The following is a 12,808-nucleotide window of genomic DNA, read 5'->3' on the forward strand; positions in this document are numbered from 1 at the left end:
TTAAGTCTTCTTTCTCTCTCTCTCTCTCTTTCTTTTTTTTTTTTTTTCTCAATCTGGTCTTCACAGATAAATACTGTACTGAAAGCATCTAGTTTTTACCAAGCCAGATTTCTTTCAACTAAGGATGAAAATGATTATATTAGCAGCAATGAAAAAAAGTCCTTTACTTGGCTGGTTATCCCACATAAAGTCGGTAAGATTTGCAGTTATTACATGATTTTATATTCCTAGGTAAATTCTCCTAAGAGTTGATGTTATATTATTTCTCTTCTATAGCAAACTTACCCATTTTATTGTACCACCATCCATTCTCGTATTCCTACTACAATACTCTTTTACAACCAAAAGCTAATATACCTGGGGATAGGGGTGGGGAGTTGCAATTTCTGACTTTAAAAGTTCGTGTTTTCTATACCATTTTTAATTTTCTCTTCTGTAAAATTTCAATTACTTTTATAATTTGCCTCAACTTAGAGGCCAAAATGATCACCACTTCCTTGAATCTCCATTCAGCTGACTCTGCCAGTTATATTTCTTGCCATTTCAGGTACAATCAACATCACCATCACAACTAAAACCCTGCAGACAAGTGGCTATGTGAATGGGTCATCCATGGTTCATGATATTGGTTGGAAGGATACATTGATCAAACCACTGTTGGTAGAGGTATGACTTTAAAGGAAAACTGTGATCCTTCATGTTTATTGCCGCACTATGCATAATAGTAAGATGTGGAATCAACCTAGGTGCCCATGAAAAAGGGAATGAATAAAGAAAATGTGTTTTATATACACAATGGAGAATTATTCAGTCATAAATAAAAGTGTAATCCTCTCTTTTGAAGAAAAATGGGTGTAACTGGAGGATAGCATGTTAGTTGAAATAAGCCAGATATAGAGAGATGAGTACTATATGTTCTCTCTCATATGCAAAAGCTAAAAATGTTGTTCGGAAAGTAGTGATTACCCCCCTTCTCATTTCCTGCTTGATAATTTAAAGTTCCTCCAAAAATCATGAAATGAAACACATCATTACCCTATGTACATGTATGATTACATGATTGGTATGAATCTACATTATGTACAACCATAGATGAAATGATGTACCCCATTTGTGTACAATGAATCAAAATGCAGTCTCTAAAAAAAATTTTAAAAATAAGTAATTTTTTCAAAAGTAATGATTACTAGAGATTGGGAAACACAAGGAGTGGAGATGAGGGTAGAAAACGGGAGGTTGGATTTGCTTATAGTGCACATTGTATTCATGCATGGAAATATCACACAAAACCCCATAAGTATGTACAATAAATGTGTGCTAATTTTCAAAAACTTACAGACCTTGAGGAAAAATATACCTGTATTTCAAATTTTTTTCTTCATAAACAAATATTAAGTATCCCTTTCAGAGTTCATAGAAATAGGAATTATCCACTTATATAACAATACAGCACAATATTTCAATAAAATTTTGGGGACAAAAAGCCAGGGATAGCCACTTAGTTCACTCCATAGAGAGAACATTTGCAATCAAATGTATATTATTCTTGAAATTGGTTGACAGAATTTTGAAGATTGAAAGATTTCTTAGAAAGTTCTTGACTTCAGTTTTGGTAACACTCAGCTTCTTTTATAACATGCAAAATTGAATTGTTCGTTTCAGCATTATCTTGGATATAAAAATTCACATATTCATTACCTGACATAAATTTTTGAGAATGGTTTGTTCTATTCAAATAATATTATTAATTGACAAATATTCTAAATTTACTTAAAACATGAAATTAACTATGATTACCCTCTCTTCTTTCAACGATTAGCCTGAAGGTATTAAAAAGGAGGTGACACAAGGCTCACTTATTTGCACTAATGGTAAGTAGATATCTTTACACAGACCTGTGACATGGCAACATTGAAAGACACCTCTATTTCTCTTTGGGAATTAATTCGTTTTTCTTCTCAAGTAAATGGCTACTGGGAAAACTTGTTACTTTCAAATAATAAAAAAAATTGAGCATCCTACCCACCAATGTGTAATTGTAAAATTTTTAGGTCTTCCTTATTTCCTACTCCCCAAATCAAAAATCAGAGCATTCTTGATTTTATTCAATTCTTAACTCTATCCCTTAATGTCTTTCCATTCAACATTGATTCTTTCATTAAAATACTCATGATTATAAATGTTCTGTCCAAAGACCACCACCAGACTAGAATGATCTCTAACTAACTCACATACATGACTTCTAGGACCTTTTCTTGTCATCCTACCTCTGAGCCAAATTATGACATCTTTTTTCTTACTACTACATCATCAGAGATTCATTACTTACCCAGCAGTTTGACTCATATCTATTATCTAGAAATCTTCCCATCTCACCAAATTTGACAACTAAATTGTTCCATAAATAACATAGCAACAAATATTTTTGTATTATCTAACTTATTTTTAGTGACTGTTTTGTTTATTGTTTCTTGATTTGTTTGAATGTTAGAAATGTAGAAATTCCTGTAGTCAGAGAAGCCAGAAGTCTCATTTCATTTTCCAGTATTTTATCACCTCAGGGAGTATATACTCAGGTAGTAGAGTACTTTAGCACCTGTGTAGAAATTATATTGACCCTGAATTCAAAAAGCGTGGATCCAGACTCTGTGTTTTATTGTTTTGAATTATGCAACATTTCACATCTCTTATTTTCTTTTTCCTGAACATTCTCTTCAATTCAAAGGCCAGGGGTGGTGTTCATATCTGGTCTCTATATATACCATAATTTATTTCATGAAAATTGATTAAATGATATCTATGAAAGTACACTGTAAATTATAATGTGCTTTCCAAACTTAAGGTTTCACTATATGTTAAATTATAATTGATTGTGGAAATATTTAAGATAATCCAATTAATTATAATTATAGAAATCCTCAACTTTTTTCTGGTTGCTTTACAGTTGGGAATAAGCAATAAGAAGATATTAAGTGACTTGTTAATAATGAATATAAAATATAACATAAAAACCCTGGTTTTGAAAACAAATGAAAGTTCTGAATTAATTGATTAATTTTTATTGTTTCCTAGGATCCACAATATCTCAAACAATAACATTCACTTCACCAGAAAATCTTGTGAAAGACTCACTGAGAGCTTATTGGTCTGTCCTTGGTAAGTCTGTAATATGATATAAGGAAGGTATACATAGGTTAGGAAGAAGAAAAGGCATTCCTATTTCTGCCCTGGTTCTGTTTGTTAGCTTGTCATCTATTGGGTTCCATATCTACTCTGCAAATTTTATGATTCAGATAGATATATCTGACTAGATATTTAAATGCACTCAGAAATTAAGTGTCAGAAACTAAAACACCTTCATTTTTCTGAATCTTACCTTTCCCTTACTTTTTTTTAATTTTTTCTTATTTTTTACAGGCTGCATTTTGATTCATTGTACACAAATGGGGTACATCATTTCATTTATATTGTTATACATGATGTAGATTCATACCATTCATGTAATCATACATGTACTTAGGGTAATGATGTCTGTCTCATTAACTGAGATAGTCTAGCGATATTGCCCAGGCTTGACCCCAAAGTAGCAATCCTCCTGCCTCAGCCTCCTGAATAGCTGGGATTACAGCTGTGTGCCACTATCCTAGTCTCTTTCCTTTTATAAAGGTCATTGTAACTCTGGTACATACAATTTAGTCTCATTATTGATCTTTCCCTCTGGTGTCTCATTTAAAGACCACCACAGTAAAAAATAGTTCTGATATGTTCTCAAAACTAGTGATTTTTAGAGCATAGCATGCAGGACTAATAAGCATTGATATTTCACACCTTTTGATTGGAATTATAATACTGAGGCAGGAACAAATAACACTCCACACAAAAGTAGTGGTTCTTGCAGGCCAATAACCACAGGCAGACAAAGTTTGTTTGTTTTTTTTTTTTTTTTTTACTTTGCAGGCTCTGTAAACATAAAGCCTCAGCAATCTACAAATAAATGGAAGATCTTGAGGGTGATCAATAGCAACTATTAGATGCTTTCAGACATAGAAGCATAAAGTATTTGCCAAAATTAAGTGCAATATGAAATCATTTTAAAAATCATTTTGTACAAATTCTGTACTGTTTATCATCTACCCTATACTCAATAATACAGCACAAGGTAGTTTTAACCTGGAGATCTGAGGGATTCAGTACAAGGGCTCTGCACTCCATGTGGCATTTTGGTTAATTCTCTTGCTGCCAAAGAAAAAGTGTGTTCTAGAAAAGTACTCATGAGCAAAACAAGAAGTTATATCAAGAACATCCTCCAACCTCCAACATCAAAAGCAAAAAAAAAAAAAAAACACGCTGGAGTTTAATTGAGCTTACACTCTAAGCAAATCACTCTCATCCCCAAAATGATGCCCTACAAGTATGTTGCAAACATAATCATATTAATGGCAGTGCTTCTAAGGCCCTTTAACATTTTATGATCTTATTTGTAAATAGTTTAATTTCCCTTCATTTAAAATGGTGTTGAATTCACTTTGCTAGTATTTTGTTGAATATTTTTGCATTTATGTTCAGCAAAGTTACTGACCTATAGTTTTCTCTTTTTAAGTAATGCTGGCCACCCAAAATAAATCTGGGAGTGTACCATCCTCTTTAATATTTTGAAAGAATTTAAGAAGAATTGGTTTTAATTATTCTTTAAATGTTTAATTGAATTCACTGTGAAGCCATCTGGTCCTGAGCTTTACTTTGTTGGGAGACATTTTTTAATTTCTCATTTAATCTTATTACAATTATTGTTCATGTTTTATATTTCTTTATGATTCAGTCTTGGCAAGTTGTTCATTTCTTCTAGGTTATCCAATTCATTGGCATATAATTATTCAAAGTAGTTTTTATGATTCTATCTCTATGGCATCCATTCTAGTGTCTTCTCTTTTGTTGTAAAATTTTTCCCATTTTTTTTACTTGAGTCTTCTCTCTTTTTACTTAATCTAGGTAAGGGTTAATCAATTTTTGTTTATCTTCAAAAAACCTGCTTTAAGTCTTTTCTATAATTGTTTTTTAAGTCTTTATTTCAACTCTGATAATTTATTTTCTTCCTTCTGTTGGACTGTTATTTGTTCATTTTGTAGTTCCTCAGGTGTCAGGTTAGGTGATTATTTGAAATCTTTCTTTTTTCTTAATGTAGGCATTTATTGCTATAAACTTCCATCTTCAACTACTCTGCTATATCCCATAAGTTTGTTATGGTTTGTTTCCATATTTTTTACCTCAGGATGTTTTGATTTCTTCTTTGACCCATTAGTTGTTCATAAGTGTGTGTTTAATTTCCACAGAGTTGTGTGTTTTACACTTTTCCTCCTGTTGTTGATTTTTAGTTTCATGTCACTTTTGTCAGAACAGATGATTGATGTGATTTCAATCTTCGGACTATGTTCTTTGCTGTGTTGGAGCACAGCAGATAAGAAAACTGACTCTCCCAGAACCCTTCCTGGATTTGAATCAAAGATTTATCACTTTTTGTAGCATTTTAGACAAGTTGCTGAACCTTTCTGTGCTTCATTTCTTTATTCCTTAAGAGAACTTAATAATATTACTTACTTCATAAGGTTGTTATAAATATGAAAGTAAGATGCATAGATACCTCCAGATACATTTTCAGGCTACATAAATACTAAACATTGACAGGAAGTGTGTAGGGAAGGGGCTGAGTTCAGGAACTCTGAAGCCATATTGATTTGGCTTATTCCTGACTCTATTGCATCTTTTATGAATGATGTTGAAAATATTTTTAAACTTCTCTGCCTATTTCTTCATAGATGGGAACTGTGGTTCCTGTTTATGTTATTGTTCTAGGGATTGAACGAATTAATATAAGTGCTCAGAACAGTATCTGATACAATTTTCATAGATGTTAATTTGGAGGCCACATTCTATCCTATTTGATTGATGAATGACCTGACATTTTCTACCTTATCTTGGGAGCTATTAGGACTTTTGATTCCCACAATTATTTTAGTTCTTCTGCTCTTGACCGTGCTGCATGGGATAACAATTTACCCCCTTCTGAAAATAGTTCCTGAAATAATCTTGCTAATTTTATAGTATGACCCTAACAAACAGAACAGATAGAAGACTCAGATAATATTAAAAAATAGTTATCCTGAATATCCATAACATAAAAATCTTGAGCATAAACTAATTTTATTTATCTTACTACTTTTTATGAAGCACTTCATATTGACTCGATTGTCTTTTCAGGAGATATTCTGGGTTCTGTCATGCAAAACTTACAGAATTTTCTCCAAATGCCTTTTGGGTGTGGAGAACAGAATATGGCCTTATTTGCTCCTAATATTTACATCTTGGACTATTTGAATCAGACTGAACAACTGACAGAAGAGATAAAATCCAAAGCTATTGGATATTTGACTGCAGGTGAAGCATTTAAAAGTCATATTTTGTTTATCCTAGTAAATCTCTGAATCCAAATTGTTTTGCTTATTAAGTACATGAATGTGCATATATATATACACCTATATATGTATATATACACACACATATATACACACATATTATTTCTTTTGGATAATTTTAAATTGAAAAATAATAACTCTTTTCTTCTTCTAGGATATCAGAGGCAGATGTCTTATAAAAACTCAGATGGATCATATAGTACCTTTGGACATACAGATCAACAAAAAAATACATGGTTTGAATTTATTATTTATATCAGCAGTTAACTATATATTTCAAAATATGTATTTTTAAATGGATTTTGGGGATTTTCTAAAAAGTATAGGCCCTCACCTCCAAACTATGGACATCATTTTAACAGGACTCTTGGGCTCTTAGGTCAAACACTTATGGAATTCCTATCTTTTATTTACCCAAACAACGTATGGTAAATAAGAAAATCATTATAGATAGTTACTCATTGGGGCAGGATAAAGGATGGGAAATCACATTTATTATATAGCAAATTATTCTGATGAAACATTAACATCTTCCAACATTGCTTATGCTGACTTGCAATACTACTCAGAAATCATGTTGTGTAGATATGTACTCTCTTAGTGACAAATGACTAATTTTATTAGAATAAAACTTACCATAAATAGTGCAATAACTAAGACAAGATAAATTAAGCATAGGTTGTGTTATTATGTAAGCCTGAAATATAAGATCACTAGTGAGATGCAAGTTGTTTTAAATTTTATTCCTCCTATGATTAATCTTTATTTACAAATACATATTCACCATGATTAATCTTTATTTACAAATACATATTCACCATGTTCTGAACATTAATAAGCCCTTGAGATACAAAAAGATAAATGGTAATTAGAGTAATCATTATCGTTTCTTTTATAATTGAGTACAATTAATACCACAGGTAACATTATAATACTCATTTTGCATATGAAGAAATAGAAACACAGTTTATTGCCAGGTCTACCATAACAAAGTGCTATGTGTGGCTTAAGGCTGTGTGGCTTAAGCAACAGAAATGTATTCTCTTAGAGTTCTGGAAGATGGAAGTCCTAAGGTCAGGGGGATGGCAGGCTTGATTCCTTTCAAGGCCTCTCTCCTTGGCTCCTACATGCCTACCTTTTCCCTCGGTTTTCACAGTCTTTTCTCTGTGCGTTTCTGCATCCAAATTTCCTTTTCTTCCTATAAAGACACCAGTCACATTGTATTAGCACCTACACAAATATCTCACTTTTACTTCATTACCTCTTTAAAGACACTGTGTCCAAATATGGTCACTTTCTGAGGCATTAAGGGGTTGGGACTTCAACATATGAGAATGAGGAAGACACAGTGCAGTCCATAACACAAAGAGAGATTAAATATTTTTTTTCTAAATTCATCCTGCTAATTATGTGGTGGAATTTTAACGTCTGCTTCAGAATCTGCTCTAATATTTGCTTGTCAGTAGCACATGATCTTTGACCTCAGAATGTTTACAGTATAGTGGGAGAGAAAAGAAAGTACATTGGAGCACAATATTGCAAAAAATGTAATCAAAATATACATAAAATGCTATGGTAGCCCAGAGGCAGAACAAGTTTCCCAGGAACTGTGTAATGACAAGTTTGTACACATTACACACGCTAATCAATCTGACCTAGCACTTACCTGTAAGGAACACCAGTCTACGAGGAAGAAAGATGCTTTTCTAAGCACACACCTTGCTCCTTGCGTCTGGAGGAGCATTTCAGGTTACCTTCTGTGAAAACAAGTCACACATGCCTGAGCTTGACTGCTAAGGTCTATCATTCTGTAACCTCTCATTAAATTCTTAGATGTTAAGAGAGGAGAAATGCAAGAAGTCTACTTTTGCTCAAGGTAAAAGAATCTGAGAATACACCATAGAGGAGCTAGCCTTTCATCTGGGACACATGATGAATGGAGAGAAAGAAAAAGAGGCACGTGAGCCAAATGAGAGGAGGTTTGAAGGGGACAGGGGATACATTATTAGATTAAAATTTGGAGAAGGAATTTTCAGGATGTGACACTCAAAAATCCAGTTGTGTCCAGTCACCTATGCTAATGAGAAACTGTCTGCCTCTCAATGATTGTTACAAATATGCACTGCATGTAATTTTTTCCAGGCTCACAGCATTTGTATACAAGTCATTTACACAGGCCAAACGCTACATTTATATTGATGACAAAGTTCAGTCTCAAACCCTTATTTGGCTCTTAAGTATTCAGAAATCAGATGGCTGCTTTACAAACTTTGGCGATGTCTTCAACAATGCTTTGAAGGTATGCGTGGAATTCTGCCTTACAGTTTTCTATTCTTTCATCATGATCATTTAATGAATTCCAAAGTACCATTTAAGAAATTGACAAAGGTCATCAAACTGAATTTCTACTCACATAAATTAACTATCTGGAAAACCAGTAATTTCTTTCTTCTTAACAAATAGAAAATTTTGTTTCCTTCAGTCAGATTTAAAAGTCTAGAAGAAATTTAACAGTAGTTGTGGTAATGAGGGTGGGGCACTGTGGCAGAATGACTGGTACAAGTATTCATGGAAGTAGAAACGTAAGAGAACTCAGATAATTACCAGTAATTTAATAGTTAATCATTTAAGAAATTCTTTATTCTTGGGCAACTAAGGCAGGAGGATCACAGATTTGAGGCCAGCTGGGCAACTTAGGACTGGGGATGTAGCTGAGTGGTAGAGAGCTTGTCTAGCTTACATGAGGCGCTGGGTTCAATTCCCAGAACCACACATGAATAAATTCTTTATTAATTTTTTAATTATTAGAATTCACTTTGTTTAACTCTCACTTGTTAACATCCCCAAGGTAGGTGCTAACAAATGAATTTGTATTTCTGACTTTTCCTAAGCTTGTATTTTCTTCATAATTATGTATTTATAGTACATCACATATTTAATATAAGAAATTTGCCAAAATAGTATTCCTGTTTCAACAACTCAGAGGTAGTCACTGTTAATGTTTTAACAATTGTTTCCTTCAGTCATTTCTCCAATGCTATATAAACATAATTTGGATTATTCTGTACTAAGTTTTTTCATCTTACTTTTTTGAAACTTAATTTGCATATAATGATTTGCTCTGCCATTACAATAACTTAAAAACATAAAATAAATAGCTTTATATACTCTATCATATGGATGGACCATCAGTTATTAAATTGATCTTCTTGTATCGAGTTTTCAAAAATGTTGAATAAATTCAAACTAAAGTTATATAAACATTTTTATATGTGCTCCAACTTCATTGACTTAAGGATAGATATCTACAAGTAAAATTTTTTAAAGTTCTAAAATAATGACATCAGACTGATTTTTAGTAAAGTTATACCAATTTACATTTCCTCTATGTAGAGAGTTTCTATCTGAATCATAGTACTATCACTAGAACTGAGTAATATATGTATGAAAACAAAAATCTTCAAAAGTATGAGAGCACCAAAGAACTGCTTTATCCTATTTCTGTTTATAGGTCAATTACTTAAACAATTTTTTTTCACATGATTATTTCCATTTGTATTTCCTCCCTTGTAATTTTCATTTAATCTTTGGAACAACTTTGATTTTATTTACTACTAGAATTATTGTATAATCTAGAAATCATTTATTTCTATATTCTAAATAGTTGACCACTTGTAACACCTCCTATTAATTATTTTTGTCTGTGTCTACTGGTTTTTAAGGCCAACTTTGCACTTTGCTTTCTGTACTTGCTAGGATGTCTTTCTGCTCTGCTCATTCTGTTGATCAGCATGCCTTTATATTTTATGCCACACTCTTCTAATTATTGTAATATGATAGCATGCATTTACCATGACACTTTCTATGTTCTTTCTGGGGTGAGGATGAGGAAGAGAATTGGGAGATGTTTGCAGAGCATCCTATGCTTCCTTTGATTTTAAATACCTTTGTAGGATCATAATATATTTTTCTAAATTATGTTCCTATTTCTATAAATGTTTTATATTTTCATGCACTATTTCTTAATTTTATGAGCAGTACCTTTTGAGGATATGAAAATCTTTGCCCAAAATATTTAGGAAAAGATATTCAAATCTTAAGTTTTCACAATACACTACATTTATTTTTTAATTAGTACATTATAATTATACATAATAGTTTGTTTCATTATTCCATATTTGTACATGCCCATAACATAATTGGATCAACCCCATTCGCTGTACCTTCCTTTCCTTCCCTCTGCCCTCCCCCATCTGTTGCTTTGGTCTTCTAATCCCATTTCTAAGTTTTTTATTATTTTAATTGGAACATTATAATTATAAAGACTGACAATATATTGCATTATAAAGAAAGGCTTCTCTTTGAATTCCATGAAACTTAAGTGATCATGTTTTAATCAGGGAGAAGATAATGAAATCTCCCTTACTGCATATGTCATCAACGCTCTGCTTGAAGCTGGTCATCCAGTCTCAGTAAGTAGCTCCCACTTATACCACTAACTTGCTTCTTATGAATTCAAAAATTTATGCTAACAATGTCATAATAAGAACTAGAACTATATGCTCATAGCTACTGCAAAATAATGCTGAACCAATATCCTTCTGTCAGATTTAGATACAAGATGTCCCAAAAAGGTCTTGTGTGAGTCAATGCAAGGAAGTTCAGAGGTGAAAATGATTTACATGAGAGGTGTGACCTAATCAGTGCATTAACTCACTAAGGTAGATTAACGACGTGGTAATTATAGGCAGGTAGGTGGGACTGAAGGAGGTGGGCATGACATTGGAGTTTATATTTTGTCCTTGAGCAGAGCTCTCTCTGCTTCCGGAATATCTTGTCCTGAGCTACTTTCCTCTGCCACACCCTCACCTCAGGTCCATAGCAATGGGGTCTGCTGACTATGGGCTAACCCTCTAAAATCTTGAGCCAAAATAAACTTTTCTTCTTAAGTTTTCTTGTCAGATCTTTTGGTCTCAGTGATTTAATAATCAAATCACACTGTACAGGTGGAACCATGCGAATATTAAAAATAAATGCATTGCCTTCGCCCTTTGAACATTTCAGCACAAGCAAGATTCATTCCTGTTTTTTCCAGTAACAAACACACCTGTATTTGCACATATGTTTTCATGTGCAAAGATTTTTTCTTTTCTTTTACTTTACAGTTTGTGGCAATTCAAAAGGGTCTCCAGTGCATAGAGGCCGCATCTAGGAAGAGAGCTGTTACCACTTATGATCAGGCTCTTTTGGCCTACACTTTCAGTTTAGCACACTATGAAGACAAAAGAGAATTCTTCATCAATGAGCTGAGCAAAAAAGCAAAGAAAGCAGGTGAGTGCCCTTGACCTTTTTTGGAATCACATGTTGAACAAGTAAAATGGCTAGAAGGAGTACAGTTAACATCCTCTCATGTTTCTCTGTTTCCATTTGTCAGGTTTGCACTCCCTCAGATATCACCCATTCGGTTAGACATAAGTGACTATGCTTTGACATAGATAACTACTGACTTCCCTTCACTTTTTTCTCAGGTGGCTCAGTGTACTGGGAACTGGAAGAGCAATTTTCTGTGGAAGGTTCATCCTCTTTCTACTACCCTCAGTCTTCCTCTGCAAACATAGAGACGACCTCTTATGGCCTACTGGCCCTTCTTTCCAAGCCAAGGCTGACTTCAGAAGAGCTGTCCAGTGCTTCACAGGTTGTGCAGTGGGTAGCAAAGCAGCAAAATTCCTATGGAGGTTTCTCCTCCACAAAGGTAACAATATCTATTTTAAATCTTTAAGTGCAAGAAAACTGGGCACCTACTTTGCACTGGCAGTATTGGTCTTTCAATGTATAAATTATATTTATCCAATTTAATTTGTTATCACTATTAAGCTTGCTATCCTTATTTTACCCATAGCTCATAGGAATCTTTAATTGGTGCATATTATAGTGGGTTTCAGTGTGGTATGTTCAAAGATGCCTATAATTTTTAAGTTTGTAGTCTTTCAGGTTTGGGGGCATATTTTCTCTAGTAAGAACTCTTAAGTATTTATTCAAAAGTTAATCGGCTTTTAAATCTTTAAAATTGGAGTTTTAAATAGGAATACCTACTTGTTAAAAATTTCTACGTAAAATTAAAAGTCAGAATTTTATCAAAGTTGTATCAACACATTTTTATTAGCAATGAGAATAACTTTCTCTAACTGCAAAATCATTGGTTAAATCTCTTTTGATCCAATACAATAAAAGCGATCACTCATTCTCTGTAAAAACAAATTTCCATGGTTTCTACTTATATAGACTATTCTTTCCTCTCTTAGTTTTATTATTTCATGTGTCATCAGTTTCCCGGTCAC

At 33.1% G+C, this 12,808-nt stretch overlaps 1 protein-coding gene across 1 annotated transcript in view; it reads left to right on the top strand.

The window, feature by feature from the left end:
• The window catches only part of LOC306662251 (ovostatin-like), a 66,543-nt gene that overhangs the window by 44,834 nt on the left and 8,901 nt on the right, over nt 1-12,808 (top strand). Inside the window, exons 21-30 of the mRNA XM_079141779.1 lie at nt 67-193; nt 548-666; nt 1,820-1,871; nt 3,073-3,156; nt 6,256-6,432; nt 6,625-6,706; nt 8,613-8,769; nt 10,871-10,942; nt 11,636-11,801; nt 11,999-12,222. Coding sequence (XP_078997905.1) covers nt 67-193; nt 548-666; nt 1,820-1,871; nt 3,073-3,156; nt 6,256-6,432; nt 6,625-6,706; nt 8,613-8,769; nt 10,871-10,942; nt 11,636-11,801; nt 11,999-12,222 — 1,260 coding nt within the window. The remainder of the gene's footprint in view (nt 1-66; nt 194-547; nt 667-1,819; nt 1,872-3,072; nt 3,157-6,255; nt 6,433-6,624; nt 6,707-8,612; nt 8,770-10,870; nt 10,943-11,635; nt 11,802-11,998; nt 12,223-12,808) is intronic.

The sequence above is a fragment of the Sciurus vulgaris genome (genome assembly GCF_902686455.1).
Source record: "Sciurus vulgaris genome assembly, chromosome: 5".
Classification (NCBI taxonomy): domain Eukaryota; kingdom Metazoa; phylum Chordata; class Mammalia; order Rodentia; family Sciuridae; genus Sciurus; species Sciurus vulgaris.